This window comes from Uloborus diversus, chromosome 4, assembly GCF_026930045.1.
Source record: "Uloborus diversus isolate 005 chromosome 4, Udiv.v.3.1, whole genome shotgun sequence".
Lineage (NCBI taxonomy): Eukaryota > Metazoa > Arthropoda > Arachnida > Araneae > Uloboridae > Uloborus > Uloborus diversus.
The window spans coordinates 80987430-81013150 of NC_072734.1; the positions used below are offsets into that span (position 1 = coordinate 80987430).

The 25721-nt window shown below is 32.8% G+C and overlaps 2 protein-coding genes across 2 annotated transcripts in view; one reads left to right on the forward strand and one right to left on the reverse strand.

Moving 5' to 3' along the window:
• Positions 1 to 1673: 1673 nt before the first annotated feature.
• On the forward strand, positions 1674 to 12655 carry LOC129220270 (PI-PLC X domain-containing protein 3-like). The gene is made up of 2 exons (XM_054854654.1): positions 1674 to 1801; positions 9296 to 12655. Exons 1-2 carry the CDS (start codon positions 1675 to 1677, stop codon positions 10189 to 10191), a joined length of 1023 nt encoding a protein of 340 aa, XP_054710629.1. The 5' UTR covers position 1674; the 3' UTR covers positions 10192 to 12655.
• Positions 12656 to 14344: 1689 nt separating this feature from the next.
• Positions 14345 to 25721, reverse strand: part of LOC129219988 (uncharacterized) — a 101655-nt gene continuing 90278 nt past the window's right edge. The window contains exons 21-23 of the mRNA XM_054854311.1: positions 23204 to 25159; positions 19836 to 20020; positions 14345 to 14477 (exon numbers count right to left, since the gene is read on the reverse strand). Coding sequence (XP_054710286.1) covers positions 19855 to 20020; positions 23204 to 25159 — 2122 coding nt within the window. The 3' untranslated portion in view covers positions 14345 to 14477; positions 19836 to 19854. The remainder of the gene's footprint in view (positions 14478 to 19835; positions 20021 to 23203; positions 25160 to 25721) is intronic.

Below are 25721 nucleotides of genomic sequence, written 5' to 3' on the forward strand. Positions count from 1 at the left end.
TATTCTTTTTAAATTAATTTTCAAAGTCTTGTGCATATTCTGGCCCACGTAGAAAGAAATGAGAATTCAAGAAGCATTACTAAACGTCAAAGATTAATGAAAACTACGTAGTTCGTAGTTCTAAGCAGCTATTTCCACGATGTTGAATTCGATATTTATCAATTCTTGATAAAACTAAATAATAATTGTGGCCTGACAAGAATAACAATTAATGCTAGAAAATTCAATATGACATTACAAATTGTTATCGAAAGAAGATGATACTTTTTTGCCTTGCTTGGCTAGCGTTTATTGTTTTCCATTTGTAGCTGAGTTATTTCTCTCGAATTCCCGAATCGGTTAGTTTAAAAATTTTCTGTTTCGATTTTTCTAATTTCTGAGTTACGATTTCATTGTGTCATGTTATGCAAATCATCGAAAAAATTCTCACGGATATATAGTGGTAGTTTTCTTTTCAGTTGATTGACCGTTATTTCCTTTAACTTATCGAATTCTGTAATCTTACTACCATTTTATTCCACTCATGATAAAAATTAAAAATGGTTTAACTAAAAACGCGAAATCTCGCCAAGGCTACTTTGCTCGCACTATACTAAAACTATAACCCTAAACAAATTTGGCGAAACCTTTCAGGAATAAAAGGAATAAAGTAAATTCTTTCTCGGTTATTCATTTTGTTCTACTATAATATATTCAAGAAAATATTTTGCATACTGTCCATTCCAACTAAATGCTGCTGTAAAATATGGTAAGTTTAATTAGTTTAAGATTAAAAAAAAAACCCATATTCTTACAAATTCATACAAAACAATAAAAAAATTTACCTTGTATAACGTTATCCAAGTTTGTTAATCCAGAATTTTCGCTTTCACCAATTATTAAGGAAATAATGAAAACTAACATTATTTTGAGAAGCTCGAGAATACTACTAAGGGATGAATTAATTTCTGTAGCTGAAAGCAAACTAAGACACATCAATTGCGTTAATAAATACTCAGAACAAACTGCCTGTGTTTCCGTCAACAGACTCACGTGGCAATGTTTTAGTTTCATTTGCAGTTTTGTAAATCACCGCAAGGTAGCGTATTCGAACGCTGGAGTTCCGAATACAGATAATTAAATCTTTTTAAATATAACTGTAGCCTATGTAAAACATACGAAAATTTTTGTCACCTCCTTTACAACTGCTTCTAAGCATACTTCTCAACGAGATTTCATTACCCCTTTCCTTATAGCAACTATGCCAGGGTTGCCAACCCTTCTAAGGGCAAGAAAACCATCCCTCAAAAAAAGCCCCTAAAATGTAAAAAATACCCCTCAAAACAACCCCTTTAAAAAGTTCAATGGTGCAGTCTGTTCTACGCTCCCCCCTCCCCCCCTCCTAACTGGGCACCTCTGACTATTCAAATCTAATCAAGGCTTTCTTTAACAGCGATTTACATCAAAATCCTCATTACGTTCCTCATTGTGTTGCCTATTTCAATTTGTTATTTTATTGTTTTCTTGATACTTTTTGTTTCAAATCAACTCCTACTTTGTCCTTTTTCCACATCATCTGGAGAGTAGGGACTCTGTTTCCAGTCTCTCATTTCATCATCGCGCCTAGGCGTCTAAAGAAAAAAAGATATGGCAGATGGCAACAAAACACTCGCCGTCATTGATCGGTTTGACAACATGGATTCCACAGACTTGGTCGAAGTGGATTTGCAATTTGATAAAAATAAAAAATGTTTGGATCGCTGGATGGAAAATTTGCCGGAAGAAGCACATTCTTTACCCTTGCATTGCCTAGCAATACCTGGTTAGTACTTTTCCTTATTTATGCGTACTGCACTGCGTATTGTTTGTAAACAATATTCATGTATTAAAGGTGTAAAATGGACCTGCGTTTGACGTTTGGCCTGCGCAGATACTTGACATTTATAGAACTGAATTTTCCTTTAAACTGTTGCTACGTGCTTTAACTAGGAGACCAGGCTATCGAAAAAGGGTGTAAAAAGATATTGTTGTTTACTAAAGTATCATTTTATGAAACTAATTATTCAACAATTATTGAGGATTGATTCCTTAAGATTTAAAGATGTTCATAAAATTCCCAAAATAAGTTAGATGTAATTTCTTGTAAAAAAAAAATTAAAAAAGCTTTGACTAAGAAATGGTAGGATAAAATTATTTTTTAAATATGACCAGCTAAAAATCAAACGTGATTACAACACATACAAGAGAGTAATTATTTTTATGCATTCCAGAATTATTTTCAAACCATTTAAAATTCAACTGGCTGTCAAATTGTATTTATTTACTTTTTCCATAAAGAAAAAATGCTGTTCTTTTCCATGTATAAAATATTGTCTTATATGGAACATTTTCTAATTTTTAAAACATTTCAATGAAATTTTGTCAATCTGACTTGAATACTTTTTCTCCTTTACATGAACTAAGTACATTTCATTGTTAACTTGCATTCTTATTTTAGTCTTTCAGTTGTGGTATCAGTTTGTCTATTGTTTTCATGTTCATTTATGCAAAAAGTACAATCAGTTTAAATGTTATGATCAATCAACAGTTGCTTCTAGCTTCTATGTATCGATTCATAGAAATTGAGACAAGTTATTTGAGATTAAGAATAAAGAACTACATGGATAAATTATATTGTTTACATTCGTTGAACTTCATAAACTACCTGCTACTTTTTGTTAATTTTTTTTACAATTTGTGAAAAAATTCGTCTGCTTTTAAATTTTTCTAAAGAATTTTTGTCATTGGTACCAATTTGTTTTAGGTTTTTCACAATTTTTAGCAAATTTCGGCATTTTTTTCCGAAACTTTTAATGCTGAAATCGTCCCAAAACTAACGATTTTTATCGAATTTCTGCAAAATTTTTCTAAAAGTTTTGATGACTAAACAATGGAGATTTCAATAAAGAACAATGACTGGCCTTTAGACTTAGATCAGGGGTCTCCAACCTTTTTTTACTTAAGGGCTACATTGTAAATTTTGGAAGGTGCGGCGGGCCAGCAATTCACCAATATTGGTTCAAATGATTTTGTTTGTGTTTGTTCCTCTCCCTCAACTTTTTGATTAAGCGCTCAGTAGCATGGGCGCAGTCAGCAATTCACGTTTAAAAAAAGGCAAACCAGGGCTAAACAAGATGGCGGTTTTTAGCTGCCTCCTTATGCCAAAAGATAGATATAAAAACTTATAAGTCCTTAAAAGTTTTAGACTGTCTTTTAATCAGAAGAGAGGTGGATCAAATGATATCTCCCAGAAAATTTTCCGAATTGAAGTCTTAGAAATAGCTTTAGTCAATCTTTGCAAGTGTTGGAGATAGTCGGAGGACAAGTTTCATAGTCCACATTAACAGACATTTTCAAAATTAATTCACATCAAAATTTGCATTTTTAGATAATTTTAGTAAAATGAAGGAAAAGAGAGGTAGCAATTAACTCCCTCAATTATGTGTCAAAAATGAAATCAACTTCAGGTTTTCTTTGGAGACGTCAAAGGCTTTTTCCCTTTCAAATTAGTTTTAAAAATTCCATTTTAGACTACCTTTGGCGATTTGTGGGCTTAAAGAAATAAAAATTTAGATGCTCTCTTCAGAAACTTTTTGGGAATGATGTTCTAGAAACATATTTCTGAACATTTCTAATGATGTTAGAGGAACATTCAGAATTTTGCAGCTGTCCCGGAAATGTTTTGATACCGCAGTTTCAAAAACACAATTTTAAGTAATGTACTTGTATGTTAATACGTTCGGAAAGGGAGTGGTGGCTTATCCCGGCAATTGTTCGGGATTCATCCAGAAATTTTTGAAATTCAAGTTCCAGAAATTGCTTGCATTCAATCTAGAAATGCAAGTTCCAGAAATGCTATCTTTGGTGACTTTAGGGAGGAAAGTGAAATTTGCACTCTCCTCAAAGGAAAGACAGCTGCCCCTCGCCTCTGGCTATGCTCATGCGTAGCTCAGTAGTGGTTTTTTAGATTTTCTGAGCGCAGTTTTCTTTCAAATTGTTTGAAAGAAAATATATTGTCAAATTCAACAAAAAAAACTTTTTTTCCCAGTTTGTGAGCTTCTCGCTGGCCCATTAAAATCTGCTCGTGAGCCAGATTTGGCCTGCGGGCCGTAGGTTGGGGACCCCTGACTTAGATGATACTGACTTGCTTTTTAAACAGTACTTAGAAAGTAAATAAAATGGTCTGTTCCTTCAAAGTAAAAAAAAAAAAAAATCCGTACATTCCTGTTTTCAGTCTAAAGCATGCAAATTTCCATTTCATTTCGTTAAACAGATTTTGTGATCTTGCGATAGTATACATCCAAACCATTTTTTGTGCGGTGTATGAAAATTTCAATCAGATTGGGACTCAATTGACAATAGTATTTATGAAACGGACGAAGTTATTTATAAAACGAATGAACTTTTTTTATGCGGTCCCTATCTACCACACAAAAAGAGGTTTTAGGTGTACCTGCTAACTTCTGAAATTTAAAAACAAAAGCATCAATACTCTATAAAAAAAAAAGAAAACCCAAACAAATCTTTCTGCTCAAATCATTCATTTGTAAGCTGGTAACACTTGCCTGCCGTCATTCAGTGTGATTCGTGATAAAAACAGATTATTTGCGAACGATCCCTCACGAATCATTGCCTATCAAAGAATTATTGAAATTCAACTCATTTGATCGCTGAAATTTTTTTGAATTTTTAAGATATCGAGCTAGAATTTTATCACAAGGTGTAGAACCTATCTGGGCTTTTGATTATGAAGGTTATAAATTGATATCTTTCGCGCATACGCAGGGAAAACTCAACTACTTCAAATGTTCAAATTTTCCATATTTTAACTTTAATTTTATCATTACGTGTCTCTTGTATGCTGTCAAATATTCTGAAACTTTAGTAATGGTTGATGGAAAACTTTGAGTGCTATGAGCCAAAAACCTTAAAATAAAATTTGCATTTTTGAAAGAAATGCTTATATCTCTGCGAGTATAAGAGATACTTTCACAAAAGTATAAAAATAAATTCTACATAGTTTGTACAGTGCTGGAAAAAAAAATCTTTACATTTGGTTCGCAATTAAAAATTTTACTTACCTTTTTCTTGTCGTTATTTTACTAGGCATGCTCCCTTGTGAATTGGATGAAAACCAAATATTCGTCCAGAATCTGGACGAATATTCAGTACAGTAGAAGACCATTATAACGCACATCTTGGGACCAGAGCTTTTGCGTTATACAGGTTTTGGCGTTATATAGGTTGTTTCACAAATTTTGAAACTAATATTCAGAATATATCTATATTAGCACTTCAGAGTGGGTTTTATCAGCAATGAGTAGTAAAGCACTGATTATAGAATTAGTTATTCACAAATAAATATGTTTCATAATCAAATGAAAGTGAATTATCTTGTACTTCTGGTAGCTTCATGGTTTGCGTAACAGCTGCATTTTCAAGAGCCATCTGGTATTTTCTTTTTACTATGAATAATAATTTTCATTTAAAAGCTTTGAATTATGATGGGAAGATAAAAAACTGTTTCGAAATTCGATTTGCCTAACAAATTTTATGTTTGTAATGCAAAACAGAGGGATTTTTTGAACTTCAAAACCTATTGTTGACTTCTGAGAAGTTGTGCGGTTTATAGAGAATTGCGTTATATAGGTCAGCGTTATAAAGGTATTCTATTGTATTCCACCAAATAAATTTCCAACCAAATGTAAAGATTTTTTTTTGCCGGCACTGTACATTTCTATTCTTCACAAGGGCGCCCATACAGGGGGGCAAGGGGGGGGGGCTCGTGCCCCCCCCCCTTTGAAATTAGAACTTTCTTGCTTTAATACTTTTTTCTTTGCAAAAATGTAAAAACATTTCTTCTCCAGCAATTATTTAATAAGTTATTAAAAATGTCAAATTTTAATGACTAGTCTAGCCTGAAAATATATAAGCCCAGTAGTTTAGAATGTAATAAGTACCACTGAATAACTACACCGTTGAAATAGTTTTATAACCGTACACAGATAAGACAAATCTTAAATTCAAAAGCAGAATAGAAGGATCAACACTCGGGGCCCATTCCTTTCTCATTCAAGTAACCCCTTAAAATTTGAATGGGCCCCGACTGTTGATCCTTCTATTCTGCTTTTGAATTTATGATTTGTCTTATCTGTGTACGGTTATAAAACGATTTCAACGGTGTAGTTATTCAGTGGTACTTATTACATTCTAAACTACTGGGCTTATATATTTTTCTTTTTAGTTTTCTTGGTTTTTACGCAGTCGGGTTTTTGTTTTTATTTAATAATTTTTTATTTTCCACTTTTTAGTTAATTTTCATTGACTTAATTATTATGATTATAAGATGGTACATTTCGCAACCTTGTCATTTCATTGAGAGAGTTTGTATCGTGAGATTTATTAAGTAACTTGTGGTGGTCTAAACTACTGATAATTAGTCCCTCTAGGGACCTAACTAGGCTTAAAGCTACATGTACTTGACCTTCGGCAAAAATGCGCGAACTTAAATCAACCTCAGCACAGCTATATAAACAGTCTGCATAACTCATGATGACGCGAAATCGGAAGCGTCCCCCCCCCCCCCCCATCAGTCAAATCTTTCTCGCAAAACTAAAAAAGCCTCTCCAGAAAGTACACGTCGCAAAATTCAATCCTTTGAATCAGGGCAAAAACAAATGCAACATATGATAACGATAAAAATTTAATTAGTAGACTTTCTGTTTTTTTGGTACTTGTTGCATGGGTTTATTTTGATGAGGACTACAATCTGAGTGTCTTGCCTTCGTAACGCATAATATATTTTTTATTACAGTACAGATTACATATAAAGAACACATGAAAGAATTTACATCAGAAAGAGGGGAAAGTACATCCGGAGCAAAGTGTCTTGACCCACCGCCTCAAGTGGGAGAAGCAATCGCTTAGACCACTCGTCCACTGAGACCCCAATTAGTAGACTTAGTAGATAAAAAATTCAGGCAGTGAAAATACCTGTACTTGTCGCACGCAGGTAGCGTGCGCCGATCCCTAACTGACAAAATGGCAACTGGTTTTTTAAATGGTACTTTTGACTACTGTCATGTGTTTAGTGACACTCCCAAGGTTAAGGCAAATCGATTGACGTAAGAATTACTAAAATTGGTCAAGGCGTTTAGCCTGTAGAACGCCACATAGAAACGGACATACATACATAGACTGATAAACACATTACCCTCCTTTGCGTCGCGCACGCGCAGTCAGGTAAAAAAGACCTATCCGAAAAATTTTCTGAATGCATTAAATACAGCTCTAACTATTAGTTCTGTTTACATATTTTTTACCTTTAAGAAAAAAAAAGTAAACACACTTTTTAAGAAAAAAACATTTCATCAGGTAGTAAAGCAATCTGACAAGAAATGTGTATAAATTCCCTGCCAGAAATAAATCTCCCTCACTTTTTCTTTTACTCGGACATTTTATCTGCAATCTACAATGCATGATTCTTGAAACTATGAAATTTTGTTTTGAACTGCTGGGATTGAAAAGCCTATTATTTTCCTAACACTACAAGTTAACTTTCTGTTTGTTTTGTGCAATGGTTGCATTACTTTTCTAGTTTTGTGTTTAACTGTTACATAAATTCGTTGAGTATGGTGTTAACTATTACATTTAACAGTATTTTGCTGTACAAGTCTTTTAACCCTTCAAGCGGCCGTGACGTAAAATTCCTTCACCCAGCGATGTATTGAAGAGCGGCCGTGTCGAAAAATTTGGCCTTGAATATTCTGCTTCGAGAACGGCTGCGGCGTAAAATTCTATGGAAGAATATTCATGGCGAAATTTTTCGACACGGCCGCTCTTCGATACATCGCTGGGTGAAGGAATTTTACGTCACGGCCTCTTGAAGGGTTAACCCTGTACTTTTGCAATAGCATTCATTTCAAATCAGCCAATTTTGTTTATGAAATTGGACATTTATAACAAGGTTCCCCAAAAGGGTGTGCCATGGCACCCTGGGGTGCCGTAGAGAAAAGCGAAGAATGCCACTAAGTGCTCATGGTAAATATCAATTATGTATAGTTCAGATAGACTAGGTTGCCGCCAAAAACTTAGAATTCTTCAAGAGGTGAGGTGACTCAGAAAAGTTTGGGAATCCCTTAGTTAAAAAGCCCAAAATATCTCGCTTTACTGAAATCCCACAAATTGTAAACATTCTGAAAAGAAGAAAACAAATAGCTATGTTCTAGTATGTTAGTGCAAAGAAGAGGGGGAGAGTTTTTTTTTTTTGGCTTCTAATTTGTTAACACAACTGTCCTCGATTCTTTTAAGTATTGCAGCTGAATGCATAGCTCGTTTAGCTTCTATTTTTGTTTATATATTTGTGTGTGTGCTTGCACTGATAGTTTTTGCTTCAAATAGTAATTTTAGACTAAATTTTTAGCACTCCCAGTGACAGCTTTGTTATTTTGTACTTCATGTACACTTTTTTTTATTCATTCTTTTCTTTCCTTCCATCAGAAAAAAACATTCATTATTCTTTTCATTTTCAAAAAGGAAAAGAAAATCATGATTTTTTGTTTTATGATTTTGGAAGGTGTGTTGTTACTATTTATGCTTAGATTTTTAAATATTTTATTTATATATTTGGATTAATTCTCTACGTTTGCCGTTAGATGTAGTTTCTTTGGAGATGAAATCGGTTTAATAGTTCAAGTATTAAATTGATGTTAATTGATAACATTAGCAAATTTCATGAAAATAAATATGAGCAAAAATTCTTTTTTGTGATGAAACATATTCCATGTTAAACTAGAACCAGTGGATTAGTCACATTGTCTGTAATGAAACTTTTTCTTATACTCACTGGTCCTGTAGCTTTATTTTTACGATTTCTAATGCTGTGTAATTCTAATGCTTTGGTAGTGCTTACTTAATAGTATGATTTTACAATAAACAAAACCAATCGTCATTTTTATCCCTCATAAACTGGAACTGGTTTCCTTTAAATGTAAATGAGCTGAAAATATTTTACTTATTTCTTATTTTTTGTGTTTATTATTATTATTAATTGTTCAAAAAGATTTTTTAAATAAATTTTAAATAAGTTTTTTTTTTCATTCTGTTCTTAAATTAGTGGACCTAAAATCAGTATTTAATTAGTTCATTGTTGTGTAATTGATATCAATATTTGTTGTAAAAAAAAATCTAAAAATTCTATTTTGTTTATGCATTTACTTTTTCAGTGTGAAAATATTAACAAAATTATTAAAATTGCATTCAAAAATTTGGTCCACAGGTTCACATGACTCTTTGAGTTGTTCAATCACTCCTCATTCTGAAATATCTCCAGACGACCCAGAGCTGTACAATTCCTTCCTCATCCGTGCAACCAGCTGTCTGTCAAAACGCATTATTTACAATTGGTGCTGCACACAGTCTTTTGATTGCAAACAGCAGTTAGAAGCAGGTATTCGATACTTTGACCTGAGAGTTGCCAAGAGAGCCGAAGATGGATTATTGTACATCGTGCATGGTTTGTATGGGGCAGAAACAAAGAATGTTTTGAAATCAATGCAAGAGTTTCTTGCAACACATTCCAAGGAAGTCGTTCTCCTCGATTTCCAGCATCTCTACGAGATGAACCACTTTGACCATCACAAATTGCTGCACCAACTTACAGAAACCTTTGGTCCAATGTTATGTCCGTACGTCGCAGACCTTACCGAATTCACTCTGTCTTGGCTTTGGGAAAGGGGGTTTCAGGTAGTTGTATTCTATCGGGATACTATTGCACAGTACCATCCTTTCTTGTGGCCTGCAGAATCCATTCCAAATCCATGGCCAAATACAAGAAGCATCAAGAACCTGCTTGCTTTTTTGACGAGAGGCTACGAGAAGAGAAGAGAGGCCGGGAAGTTCTTTGTTTCTCAGTCGATTCTTACGCCAAACCTGTTCTTGATTTTAAGAAATTTGTTGGGTAATCTGAAAAGTGTTCTAGTGACAGAAAGCAATAGACAGCTTCTGAAATGGTTGGAGGATAAGCATCCTGGTCCTCATGGGTTAAATATTATCATTTGTGACTTCATTGACTATAATGATTGTGCTGTTCCTCAAAGCATTGTCAATTTGAATTATAAATCACCTATCATGTCTAGCACACATGTGCGAGAAAGCAGTTACGAGGTGGTTTAGGTTTATTTTTCTTTTAAATAAACATTATACCAGGACTGGGCAAGACATAAATGATAGGTTTCCTTCGTTAGATTCTTGATGCTAACATTTTATAACGTCAATGTTAAGCATTTTGCAAATGTGTATATTGCTTTGCGTATTTGTGTGTGGTGCCATTGAAACAAATTTATATTAACAAAGATAATTCCATTTGTTAAAATGTAAACAGCCATTAAACTACTTTAAAATTAAATGGTGTTAGGTACAACAAAGCTGACATTTGAAATCTTGCAGTTAGAGCAACTGTTACATCAGACTTCCTTATTCCTACTAGTAAGAGTTGGAAAGTCCTAACAAAAAAAAAACAAGAAATATGTTGATATAAGTTAGATTAACTTGCATATTTTGCTGCTGTTTTATCTAACATCTAATTGGAAGCAGCATGCGTCATCACTGTATTTATTTTAGAAGAAGGTTTTTCTTTACAAAAATATGAATATATTTTGTAGAAAAAATTTAAAATTAGATAACTTACTAATATTCCTTTATTTAACAAATATAATTTAAAAATATTTGTCACATTTTATTACTATAATGAGTAGGTGCTAGTATAAATGTGCTATAATTGAAAAATCAAATCGTTTTTGAACACTAATCTTCTGATTTGGGTTCAGAACTATGAATTATCAAGTAAAATGCTTTACAGAAGTAGGCAAACTTGATTAGAACATAAGTATTCAAGATAGAGAATTGTACTTAATATATTTTTTTTAATGAAGATACATTTATGTCTTGGAAAAGTTTTGTGTTAAGGATATTATGGGTACTTTTTTAAAGGGGTTAAAGTTATTTTTTAAGTAGCTTGTGATGCGATACATAATTTCCAAAAAGAGAGATCAATTTATATCTTCCTTCCAATCAAATAACATTCAATGCTGATTATCATATTGCAAGTGTTTAAAACATTTGTGCATAATCATTGTCTGATCATTGCCCAGGCCTGGAACGTTTGACTCATCTTTTATTAATAGACCTCTGCATAAGTTATTTGCCCAAGCAGGGTTGCATTTGATTTTTAATAATGTGGATGTGCTTTTTATTCATGTAATATTTATCATGAAAATGCTGACTTTTTTTTTTTTCTTTTTTTCTATTTTAGCTGCAATGCCATTTTTATTATTTTGGGACCAATAAAATGTTTGCAAGAAAATTCAATATTAGAAATTATAAATTTTAGGTACATTAATAATTTAAGATAAATTTTTGTTATTCAATTCTGACACAAAAAAAGTCATTATGAAAACATTTAAATTATTTGATCATCAAATGAGTGCAAGAACAATGATAACTTGAGTGTTTTCCAAATATTTCTCTAAGTTATCTTCGAGACTTCGGCTTACATCAGTGGTGCCCAACCTTTTTCTGCCCAAGGGATGCATATTAAAATCATTCTCGCAGGCCAGAACACATATTATAAAATGTCAAGGTAGTTCATTCCTTTCTAGATATCAAGGGAAAATAAGAAAAAGAAAAAGTCACAAAGAAATAATTGTCATTGTCATTACTTGATGCTTTAATTAAATCCATGCTTTTGAGAAACCAATTTCTGAATATTTGACTTTAAGTTTGTAGCTTTAATTGTGCTTTTCGATTCATAACCATTGAACAAGTCTGTGGGTCACATGGATCAGCTTTTCGACCGTAGGTTTGGGCACTACTGGCTTATGGGAAATTCTACTCTTCAACTTATAAAAATTCAGATGTCATGATGATGTATATATATATGTAAATTTTTTTAATGGACAATTCTGTACCTCAAAGCCAGAAGGTCGTAAGTCACATTATGATAATCTTACGGTAGAGAGGAAAAACTTTTTTTCTGGCACACACACGTGCAAAAGATGGGACGCACGCTATTTTAACCCTGGTAAAAAATTGCAAAGGATTTCTTTTTTTTTAAAAGAACTGCGTTCACATGGCTTGATGCAGAATAGGCTTCTGCATACAATTTTTTGGACTTACGTCACTCTGGCTCTGATGTAGAGAATTTCAAACTTGAATCTGCAAAAAGAAAGTCAGCTTATGAACCATTATTGCTCCGGCATACTCTAGTGCATATTTTAATGTATTTAAAATAAAAAAAAACAGTGCAATGTGAAAGCGTAGCTGTGATTGTATATAAGTTATTGAAACAAAATTTTCATTTTGCACTCTTAAGCAGGGCTGTGGAGTCGGAGTCGAAGAGTCGGAGTCGGACTGATTTTGGGGTAAAGGAGTTGGAGTCGGAGTCGTTAGAAAACATGCCGACTCCGACTCCGGGTTTCTTTTTTTCTTTCCTTTTCCCTGACTCTCCTTGCATTTTTTAAAAACGGACTACCAATTGGTTCGATTACATGTATAAAAAGATACTAATAAGGAAATAACTGCCACTATGGCAATCAGCTAGCTTGAGTGCTTATCGAACTTTCTGTAGCTGTCCCCTAGTTTGCTTGCTTTTTAACTTAACTAATAGCAACTGTCAGCAAACGGTTTTGTTGCCTAACATTTTCAAGTAATCACTGTCAAATAAAAATAGAAATATAGTGTTTTGTTCGATCTCAATTATAAAATAGTAAAAGAAACGTAACAAATTAGTAAATTGAGGCCAGTAGCTAAGGTTGAAGCGTTTAAGGGTAAACGGCAAATTTAAAGAAGTTCTGGCGCGAAAGTACGAATCCAAAAGATTCGATGAAATAATCTAATGTTTTTTTCTTTATTAAGACTATTTCTATAAGCTTGGTTCTCACTAAAAAGTATGGAACAAAATAAGTGTAAATGATTTCTTGATTACAACACTCAATAATTGCAGTTAATCTTAAAATCTTCATATTAAGGTTAATTCAAAGCAGCCAATAAAATTTAAATTAAAAATTTAGCGAAGAAGAAATATAGGTATAGTAATCGCTATTCGTACAAATTTATATACCGCCGCATTTTGTGTAAAATTAGCTCCTGACGTATATGTGCCCTATTTTCGTTGAAATTTTATTGATAAAATATAATTTAAAATATATTCGCAAAAATTTTCAGAATTAAAGTATTTGTATTTTTTATAAACTCTGAAATTAACTTTGGGTGTCATCTACCAGATGGGTGTCACCCGGGGCGAACCACCCCCTCTCAAGAACTTGGATTTAGAAAAAAAGCTTTTTTTCTCTCAAGTTACAGCTTTAAAAAATTGAAAGCACACGATTTGATCAATATCTATTTGCTAAACATTAAAGGGGGGGCAAATTACAGATAATCCTTTTCAAATTTTTTAAAGGGGATTTTTAAGTCATCTCACTTTTTAACTCGTAACTATTGGAAAATTTGATCTTTAAATTGAATTTCTAACGTTGTATGCGTCTTAGGTTTACAATAAAAAACAAAATGCGAAATTTTCATAAAAAGGAATTAATATTTCAATCTCTGTTTAGAGGTTTTCCCCCTTCCCCTGAAGAGAGCGAGGGAGTTGAAAAAATACAATTATTTTTTTTTAATCCGGAGTCGGAGTTGGAGTCGGAGTCGGGCGTTTCAAAATCCAGGAGTCGGGGTCGGAGTCGGTCATTTTCCTTCCGACTCCGCAGCCCTGCTCTTAAGTGATACAAATCATTGCAAAATTTAGAAGTATAAATCCCGGTTAAAATATATCCAGTGAGATTTTATGTAAATTTACCATCTAATTGTGTGATAATGTTCGATATAATTGTGATTTTTACAAAAAAAAAAAGTTTCATGCACAGATCGTGCATAAATTTATTCTGAAGATTGCATTAAAATGTGCATCTATATTTATGTGGTTTTTTTTTTTTTTTAACTCTGAAGGGCTACATTACATGTAAATATTATTACAGTGACATCTAAATATGCATGTTCATCCATGAATGCTTTAATCTTACATTTCTTTGCAAAAAAAAAACTATATCAGCATTTTTATTTATTTGTTTATAATGGGCTCTAGATGTTTAATATGTTTAAGCTGAAATATATTGATGTTGAAACAGTATTCCAAAACAGTCAATTAGGTAAAATATAGATCAGAAACATAGTGTTAAATGTTTTACTGTAGATTATAGATAAATGTTAAGGTCTACTTATGTGTTAATGTATACTTGTGATAAGTTAATAAAACTATTACATTGGTCTACAAAAATTGTTGTGAAATATATTTATTTTTTTCTATTGCCACTTTTGTAAATATATTATATACAAAATTCTCAAATAAATATTCAATCATATGTACATACATAGTTATATCTTCACCGCAATCATTTGAAAAATCCAACCTGAAATTAAACCAAAACACTTTGAATTAAAATTAAATTTACCATTTTAAAACATTTGAGAATTTTGAAATCAAAGATTGCATACAATTTAGTTTCAAATAAAAAAATATAATAATAATAAAAGAGCAATTACTTTAAATTTCATACAAAAAGAAACCTTCTAATAATTTATGTGGTGAGCAAATTTGGAGTAACAGTTCATTCAACCTTAAATGGTGTGATAAGTGGATGAGAGTTCACATTTCAATTTCCTTTGCTCATTACTGTAAGGGCTACTGTCATAATCTTTATCATGAATAAGCATGAATGATACCATGCCAAAGATAACACCTCAGTGTTTGCCTTCACTCACCACAATAAGTGCATGAAAATAAAGGGCTACTGTCAATATCCTCATTATGAAAGCATAACTATTGAGTAAAATCAACTACACATATGAAGAAATTCTAGCTTCAATATTTTTCTATTATAATTGATTTATGAACAGTTTTATTCAAAAGAATTTATCATCAACATCAGGAAAGAAATCCATAAAACAGTGCGTCCAAAATCAACTTGCACTTGGGGAGGGAGGGATACAAGGGAAGGGTCATGACACCCCCACTCTAAACCGTCCACAATAGTATCTGTCCACATTGTGTTCAAACACTTTTATGAATAAGAATGTAAACGATTTCAGAAGTCCTTTTAGTTTAATAATTATTTTTGAAAGAAAATATTTAATAAATGCTACTTCTTTTCATAGCTTATGAAATTAATGATTAAGGCTTACGCCCTAATTGGTGCCTTGATTCTGGCTGAGTTGGTGCTTTTTATTTACACCCAAGCACATTTTCAGAAAATCCCCCCCCCCCCCTCAAAACAGCATGTTCGTTCTTGGTGGGTGGATCATTCTTCAGCATGACCTAAAAGCAGCATTGACCTTTAGGGGGGGGGGCCCCTTAAAGTAGTCTTCTGTATCCGCCCTGCTTATGCTTCTGTTAGACTCATACAGGGTATCTTTGAATTAGTTTGAACTGTTAACCAGGCCAACTCAAATTTTTTAGTACAGTATAACTTTGATTTAACAATCCCGATTTAACACTTTTCTCAATTTAAATACATTTCACTAGTTCGGATTTGACTGCATTAAATGTCTATGCTCCTCGCTTTAACAATAACTCTTTCCAGTCTCCTGACAATTGTTAAATCGGGATTATACTGTGTATTCAAAAATAAAAAAGAAACTTGAATGCAGAATGCTGCACTCGGCTGACAAGGTTATTAAATCGATCTTCAGCTTTTAATTTTAGGAAAAAGTTTGCAAGATTTTACACAGCAAATTTTAAAAGAGAAATCTAAAGCTCACTATTTGGAAGCTATATTGTAATATAGCTTTTAAAATTGTCAATTTGAAGTCCTACTAATCTTTAAAGTCAGTAACATTTATACTCATTCATTAGATATTTCATTTCCTATATATATAGTGAATTAACAGCTTATACAGTAATATTTAGTAAAACGACAAAAAAGTAAGGCAATATCGTTTTCAGGCTAACTATGAGCCACCTCCCCATTGGGCTTAGCGTTATTATTTATCTACTATAGTTACATGTATACAAACAAAAATGTTCATTTTTCAACATTTATTTCCCACTAGCGGTACCCGCACTGCTTTGCCCGTAATAGAAAAATTAAAAGGTCTTTTGGTTCGCCTGTATATTTACAAGTAATGTATGATGAATTTCCTCGCCAATTGGCTTGTACCCATGTTGCGGTTCCACGTTATGATATTTCGTATCTCGCCGATTGGCTTGTGCCCAGGGGCGGCAAATAGGGGGGTCAAGAAGGGGCGGTCGTAGCCCCAAATTTTTTGAGCCGAATGATAGAAAATGGGTGAATTCAATTAATGTAAGTCAGAAATCAATGTTCATTAAAGGAAATCTCGCTGGTTCTCAGCAACAATTTGACGAACCTCGACACATTCTCAGACTAGAAAAAGTGTTTTTCGTTATTTGGATGATGACTTAGAAATTCATGAAGTATTTTCGGCTTTTTCAGAACATAGAAAACTGATAGAGAACCATGGTTAATATTAACTAAAGAAGACATTGCCTCATATAGTCTAAAAATTTCACACTTGTGTGCCCAGTGTAACAATGGTATGTCCAATATGAGAGGCTCGTGAAAAGTGGTGTGACAGCATGGTTTTCACAAGAAAATTCCTTGATATTTTACATTCACTTTTACGCTCATTTTTTAAGTGTACATTTATTTAATGAGTGTTCATCGCTTTCTTCTGCTAGAAACACGTTTCAGCTGCTCAATACATTATAGTACTTTCACAGAAACTTGCACAGAAAAATGCATGTGATTATTGAATAAAAAAGACATATCAACCAAATACCTTTTATGGGGCTCTATGATTATGCAATCACGGAGTGACACAAGATAATTTTCAAGAGTTAAAACGATAAAAAACATTTCTCTATAACTTCAAAGCAGTGATTTGACAACTGGAAGAATTATTGCAAAACAATTCTTTCAATGGTGAAAAAGCTCATGCCCTTTAGCATGTATGACTTCGTTGGAATTTTTATCCAATTTGTTTGCATCGGGAAAAGGTTTTTGAAAAATGCTTTACTCTATCAAAATCTATATCTTCAATTAGCTACTCGACTATTCAAACCACAGTTCAATCTACAATTGAAACTGAAAATAAATTTTTTATAGATGTATATTTCAATCAATCATGAAATATTTCAAAACAATTCTTCCTCCGAGTCAATTTTAAAGAGGCGCAAAAAAAAAAAAAAAAGGACAAAAATTCACATGATGATGTGAAGTCAAACATTGATTTTTGAATATTTTGCATGAAGTAATAGATTCAGTTCTGAATGAAATTAACAGTAATAGATTCAGTTTCGAATGAAATTAACACAAGATTTGATGATAATTATTTTTCTTATTGGTTGGCTGGGATCATGGTTATTTGGATTGGATTTTGAAAACGAAAAATAAAATGTTTCAAATGTGAGTAAAATTTTTAGCATGAGGTAAGAAAAATTACAAGCAATATACCGACAGAATGGTTTTCACATCCAGACTGCAGTTTCTTCCTTGTTATGGACTCATCAGTCTGGAATAGTGAATAACAGAGCTGGAGACAGATGATGTCTCATTAAAGCTGAGAGCGCCGACATGACTAGATTATTCAATGATGAAAAGTTTAAGCCCCTCATAGTTTTTGAAGTAGCCTGGGTGATTTCGAAGAGCAAGATATAAAAAGGTTTTCATACATAACTTTGTGTTACTTCAATTATTTTTTAACTATTACAATCAGCTCAGCTAATAGAGAAAGTTTTTTTTTTTTTATGTCTCAGGAGGTTAGAGAAATATTTTCGAAGCACAAAGGGGGAAAAAATACCTTTTCCATTTAGCTAAACTGGCAAAACAACACGACATTGGGCACTGATAGATTAGTAACACGATTCCCTGCTCTTCCGAATTCCAAAAATCATGCATTATAAATTTTCCAAAAGTTGTAAAAACTTTAGTAGCGAGATGTTTTTTATGATAACTTTTTAGTCAATGAATCAAAATTTTAATTGTTTCTAAACACTAATTTTATTTATGTAAACCGATTTTATGACAACTTCTTGTTAGCTAATGTGTGTTTGGTTTCGCTTTGAGGTTATACATATTTCAGAAACTTGACCCACCAAATGAAATGGTGAAATGCCGCCCCTGCTTGTGTCCATGTTACGGCTCCACGTTATGATAATTTTGTAATTTACTCGTCCATCTTATGATATTTTTGTTCTTAAAATTGGAATAGAAAAAGAACCACATCGAATTTTTAAAAAATCGCTTCGAGGTGCACACCCCCATGCTACAAACTAACTTTGTGCCAAATTTCATGAAAATTGGCCAAATGATCTAGGCGCTATGCATGTCACAGAGATCCTGACAGACAGACAGAGAGACTTTCAGCTTTATTATTAGTAAAGATAACTTTCCTTCTTTACATCATTAAAGAACAAACACAGCTAAAACATTTTTGAAAATATAAGTATAAAAGCACATAAAAGAATTCTAGACATAGTAACGCAAACTATAAATATGCTTTGATAAATGGCATAGAACTTTGAAGTTATTAAATTTCAACATTAAAGTTGTTACATGATGATTTTTTTTTTTTTTTTTTTTTTTTTTTTTTAAATTCTTTTATCGGAACTTCTCTAATATAACTCTGCAAAAAGAGGTATTTTTCAGTTTAATATATAATTAAAATTTATTTTCTTCTCCCTTTTAATTTCCTACGTAAATAATCAACAAATTTTTCCTCTAAATATTGATCTTTCTTCACTCTTCTTACATGTTATGCATTGCGTAAGATGTTATAACATTTATGCAATAAATTTATATAAAGCATGTGAGGCTACCAAACAACAATAGGGATTTCTGAAATGTTTATAAATAATGTTTTTCTGATTTATAGTTCTGCAACTACAATATTTTTTTTACCAACTCATTTCTCACGTGGCTCAAACTCATTCTGAGTGTCAGGCTAGATTATTGGCCAGGTTAGTAATTCATTTTAAATGGTTCCAAATATAATTATTTTCTAAATTAGGATTAGGACACAGTTATACTAAGAGTTTTTCTTCAGTTTTATGACAATAGACAGGGGTAGAAGTAATCCTATATATCTAATATTTTCAAAAAAAAAAGCATCAAAAGTGTCCTATATTTCCTATATTCCCAAAGTTTGTTATAAAAAATTGTAGAAAGTGACCATTTAATTAGGGTTGCATCTATTGAAATAGATGCGACAACCATAATTAAATAAACTGGGCTAATTAAAAGTAGAGATAGAGAAAATGTGGCACAAAGTTACCCTCAATGACTATTATTTACTATTTTCTGTGGTAGTTTTTTTAATTTTTTTTATAATTGTGATGAGTTTTAGCCTATGCGTGCTGTAAGTAATAAATTTTGAGTATCATTCAAGAAACTATCTTCTTATCACTGGTGAACTTGGCATTGTTCAAGCGTTTTAGAAATTCAAAATGCTTTAAGTATTTTAGCATTTTTAATCAACGCTTTAGTCACCGAACGTCTGCTAATTGCTTGACTAACATTAAAATATTTTTAAAGATTATGTTTTTACTTCAAAATGTCATTTCCCTTGCAGAAGTACATAAAATGATTGGGTAAAAATTTTACATACGCCTACTTTTCAGGCGAAAAATTTGTTATTCATGATCAATGTACTCTTACCTGTATTCAAACAACATTATGAACCTTCCAGTATAAAAGTTTTGAATAAAAAGACTTATTTCACACTGAAAAAATATCACACAAAACAAAACTTACTCATATTTAATACTCCAAATCAAACTAAAGTTGCTTTTTTAACGTTATCCTGTTTCTGATACCATGCCACCATTTCCTCATGAAAAGTGTCAGCTAGTGAAATACCAAGTCCCAGTTCTCCAAAGGATAGACTTTTATCTGGTTCTCCATGGTTTGGTGAGGTTGATGTGCAATTACCATCATAGCTGTAAAAACATTTACAAAAACACGTTTAATTTCTTAAATATTTAAATCATATTTATTTCAATTAATAAGAAAATAAATCTATAAATAATAGATAAAATAAATTTTAACTAATGCTTAAATTAATTAAGCTAGTAATCTTACTAATATTATATATGCGAAAGTTTGTATGGATGTATGGATGTTTGTTACTCTTTCACTCAAAAACTACTGAACGGATTTTGATAAAACTTTACAATAATATGCTTATGCATCAGAATAACACATAGGGTAGTTTTCATCCCGTTATGGGGGGCAAAACCCCCTTAGGGGGCAATAAAACACAATTTTTGTATAAATTCTCTAATATTGGGATGAAAAAATACTTGCACATATTTACATTATATGTCCATCGAAAGCTCTGATTTTTCTGCTGAAGATGGCACCTGTTCGAAATTTCTAAGTAGAATAAAAAACGAGTTATGAGCTTTTTAGATCCATGTTCGAAGGCTTTCCTCAACTCAATACAGTATTTAGTGTATCATCTCAACTCCCTGTCGATAGCGACAATTGTTGTATTGTCGCTATCGACGATATCGATAAGGGGACTCGACTCGATAAGGGGATTACGAGCGCAGCTACTTTTTTTTTAATCACTTCGTACTTCATTAACCATACAGAGAAGGTTTTAGACTCCATGTTAAAAAAAAGTATCAACAGATTAATCTTTTTAAACATGAGAAGATTAATTTCATGTTTTTTAAATTTGTATATGCTTAAATATAGTGCTTTCGTTTCTAAATCAATACTACTTTGTTCTTTATACTTATTGCTATTTTAGTTTTATGGGTAAGGAAGAAACTCGATTTTTAATCACATCAAAAAGATGTGTTTTAAATTCTTTCACTTAAAGCAGAAAACAAAAGCAAGTAACGATTTTTTCTAATAATTATTACTGACCCAGGCAACGCCGGGTATTTTTGCTAGTCTATGTAAATAAAGCACAAATAGTGAAGAAAATACTGCAAGTATGCATGATCAATGAACATAACTTATTTCTAAAATACTTCATTTGATAAGTAAAAACACCTTTGAAACTAAGCATGATCAATAAAAAGGAACAAGTAGAAATAAAATCTTTAATTTTTCAGCAACAATGTACTGAATTCAAACCATCCATGCTCAGCAGCTCAATGAGTGAGCTTAAAGATTTTTCAGTAATGTCAAAGAAAGTGAGTGAATTCGTAGCTAGAAACTTTATTGCATAAAACATAACCAGAATATTACAATGCTTTTTTTTTCACTAGTCCTTGAAGCTCAAATGCTAAAAGTTAAGAAATTTGTTTTGATATTCAACATTTTTATTCAAAATATATGAACAGCTTCAAATGACGGATCCAGAAAGTATTCCAAGGAGGGGGCGATTGATTTCAGAAATTTACCCTTTCATAAATTCTCAAACCTCCGCCCCCTGACATCATGGAAGATCTTTTCAATTTAAGTTTTTTTTTCGGAATTTCCATTTTTTAAAAATTTTGAAGGAGAGCATACTAAACCACATCCCTTACCTTAATGTCATCAAACGTGTCCTATAATCACTGTTTTTTGGATTTCAATTTAAAATACTTTCCAAGAAAAAGTCCACAAAACCCATCTAAGATCGTCTAAAATTGACTTTCTGGAACTTCGAAAGTTTCCTATACTAAGCTCTTATCTTAGAGTGTAAAGAAATGTTCAACAATTATGATTTCAAGGCTACAACTCGGAAATAATTCCAAGGGAGGGAGTCTAATATTACGTTTTTGGAACTTTAGTATCGAAAGTATGCTGTAGTATGCAGGAGAGTTCCTGCATCTCGGTTTAATGAGGGGGCGATCACCCCTCCCTTGTATTTGACCTTGACAGATTCTTTTAAGTAAAAATACAGTTGAATCCTGTTTTAATGAAGTCTAAGGGTCCAGCAAACCATTTCACTGTCATGAATGTTTATTATACTGAATTTTCGAATGTTGGCATAGTTCTTATGCAGTTTGAGTGGGGGATTACCAAAGTCTTCCCTCACTAAAAAGATTTTCACTGCACTAAAACGGGACTTGACTGCAGTGACATAATTAGTTTTATATTTAGATTAAATAGTTAACAAAAACACGGCACGAATATAAGTACTTTTATATGCAGTGTCGGGCCCCAAATCCCGAATGCTCGAAACCTCCACCCCCTATCTGAATTTTGGAATTTTCCAGATTTTACATCCCCGCTTAAAAAAGAACAAAAACAATCATATAATGCAGTATTAGGCACATTTCTCCAGGTTTCGTCAATTTGTGCACCAAACTTCTTTGACTTGTTGATCAATCTTAATGAAAGCATTCCCTAGTATGCTAAAAAAGCAGGAGATAATTTGCAGTGCCATATGATCTGATGATTTGCGGGTGTTATGTTTATTGTTATACAAAGTGCCAGTTGTTACAATAAATAAAACATTTTCATACTAAAATTAGCTTTATTATTTTCCATTAATGGGCTTTGTGTTGTACGTTTATGAGAAACAAAGAACTATCATTAACTAAAGAGGATGGTAAAAGATAGCTGCACAATTGCAACAAAACGCTAATTTTTGCATGATACGTGGTTTTAAAGAAACTTTTTAAAAAATAAGTGGTAAGTACTGTGTTTTCAACAAATAATAGCAAAATGTAAACATTATTGAGCATTTATTTATTTTTTAATTAAAAAAATATTAATGATAAATAAAAAAAAGTTTTGGTTTCCGGGCCTTTCAGATTTTGAAATTCTATGCTGCAACATTAAATTGATCTCAAAGGGAAAAAACTGGTAAATCATAAAAGTTAGAAACTATGTATTTGATTACTAAATAATTTCTATAATGCAAAGTAAAATAAGGACGGGAAAGCTGAAACTAGATTCAGCTCATACAAGGAATAGCATACATTGACAAGCACCTGCCATATTAATGAAGCATTCAAAACAAAATCTTATTGAAAAATCAGTAGAGTAGAACTACGACTTAATGTTTTTCGTGGGAGTGACAGGTGGGGGGGGAACGAACTTAAATATACGGGAAGAAATAACACAAACAGCATCAAAGAAAATTGGGACCTACAAGAAAGAACTTTAATAGCGGGAAAACATTTAGTGCAAGTAACGTTAAATCAAGGTTCAACTGTAATTCAAAATAAACTTACAATTTCACTGGAGATTCAAGCTGCTCTGCATTGCCAAAAACTGGAACATGATTTGTGACCAGTTCAGGCTGGTTGTGATTTATTGGATGAACAGGAAGATTATAATCATTGTACATGCTACTATTTTCTGATTGTGCATGATCATGATAAAGATTTGATTTCTTATCACTAGACTGTTTTACGTTGGATGGACTCTGAACTTGATTTGCTTCACTAGTTACAACTGTTTGCTGTTTCCTGTGCTTAGTGCTGTACTTATAAAAATCGGACAATTCATACGGTTTTGTTTCTTCCCAATAGGGTTGGAAGTGACCCACAGAAACTACATTAACTTCTACTGTGGGAGAAAAGCTAGCGTTTTGAGATACAGAGGAAGGAGAGTTCTCAGCAACTGTTGATGTTGGAGAAAACTGTGGCCAGCTTTGACCCTGATCTTCGGTGGCAGTGTCATAATTATCACATAATTCTTGAGGTACTGAATGGTGTGGAAGATCTTGATGATACTGATGATTTGGTTCAGGGATATCACAGTGGATTTCGGGGAATGTTGTGCAATGAGGTGTAGCTCTGTAATTTGAGGATTCAAAATGATGATTCATAGGTACATTTTGATAATCTGGTTCATCTGGCAGCGAGATGCTTTCGTCGACATATACATCAGACATGTTTATTCGTCGATTCGGATGTTTGGGTGGTTGTTGAGGTTCAGCAATAGTTCTTGTAAAAAGAGGTGAATCCTCATATTGCTCGGAGCCAGGATGCTCAATCAGTGTTTCATTGCTACCCGTATTCACAGATAATAAGTTGCTCTCATTTAAATTTGAGTCCTTCTGAACAGTTTCATAAAATGAGCTAGGAGACAAAGTGTGATAATTATCGGTGCTCCTAGCTATTTCAGAAGCATTTTCATAATGATGATATTGATTTCTGTTGGGCAAATGTCCATTTGAATCCAACGTGGAATGTTCGGACGGAATGTGAGATGGAAAAATAGAAGAGTGCCGATAACTGGGAGGGCAAGCAACTCGATTGTGCATGGAATGTGGTACAGGAGAATTCCTTAGTACTACATTAGATGGTAATTCATTATTATCATAAAACTGTGTCTGATATGGAACAAGCAAATCATTAACGTACACAGCTGGCAATCCATTTTCCAGCCACTCCGGTGCTGGTTGAACATGGTCAACAGAATGAATAACTTCAGGTGGTTTAGGCTTTCGTTTCTTTGTCAATACTGGAGAATCCAGAGAAGTTTCGACCCACTCTTTTGTTTTGGTTTTGGGGGAACAGTGTTGCAGAGAACTAGAAGACATAGTTCTTTTGCAGTTCTGTAAGAGGACGGAAGCTTGAACTAAATCAGCAACTTGGTTAATGCTTTGCTCAGTGACACCAACAGAATCTAAGGAGTTCACATATGCAGTAGCACGTGGTGGACGGTTGTTTCGTAGCATAGGCACACTGTAAACATGAGGAATGTTTTCTTTTTCAGAACTATCTACATGTAAGTCAGGCTCACTTATGTGCATTTGGTCAAGCTTTTGAAGCACGGAGTTGGCTCTAACTCGATGTAATGAATTTTCTGAATGAGAATGATTGAAATTTTCGACTCTTGAAAGTTCGTAGGGTACAGCTAACTTAAAGCTTGAGTCGTTGTAATTCGAAGTATTTTCACTATAACCTTGATCAAAGTTACTTTCAGCTATAGAAGCATTGTCGGGAATTACAGAAAATCCTCCAGGGTGATTGTATGATAATCGTTCATCATAAGATGATGACAATGCAGGTGCATTTGCATAAATGTTGGTAACATTGTCATTGACATAACATCTGTCTAAAGTATCTTGACTCCTGTTGTCTAGAAGCAAGTCATCAGGATCATTGAAAGCTTGACTAGCACGACGATTTGGAACACTGTAGTGGTTTGTACCTTCAATGTCTAGGTTTGCTTCAAACCTAAAAATATTATGAAAAAGGATATTTAGAATCAAACATCAAATTAACTTTGTTGCATAATCTAAATACATATAAATAATACCAGTGCATGATAAATGTATTAAGTTACAAAAATGAAACATTTTTATTTGAAAATTTGGTAACTGGGAAGGTTTTATGCAAATATTCGAAACAATATTATCCTAACAATCATGCATTCATATCTTTTGGAAATTTATTTTTAAAAGTGTTGTGCATGTGATAAACAGTAAAACAAGTCTAAATCATAAGCAATATTTCCCCATATTACGCTAAAATGAAATGAATTTCAACAAACGGGGGGAGAATATCTCTTTAATTTGTTGATTGGTATGACATTTTCAAGTTAATTTTTTACTTTCTTGTAAAAATACAAAACAACAAAACATATTCAAAAGCTGCACAAATGATGTGAGGGAACTTCAACTCTTATTAACAAGAGGGGGGGAGGGGATTGTAAGCAACTCAGACTATTTGCTGCCTAAAAATAGTAAGGACAGTGAATTGATATAATGCTTCGAAGAATTATGGCAACTATTTTCAC

Coding starts and splice junctions, on each gene's coding strand:
- LOC129220270 (XM_054854654.1), top strand. CDS start 1,675: ATGGATTCCACAGACTTGGTCGAAGTGGATTTGCAATTTGATAAAAAT. Junction 1,802..9,295: donor GCATTGCCTAGCAATACCTG/GTTAGTACTTTT, acceptor TTTGGTCCACAG/GTTCACATGACTCTTTGAGT.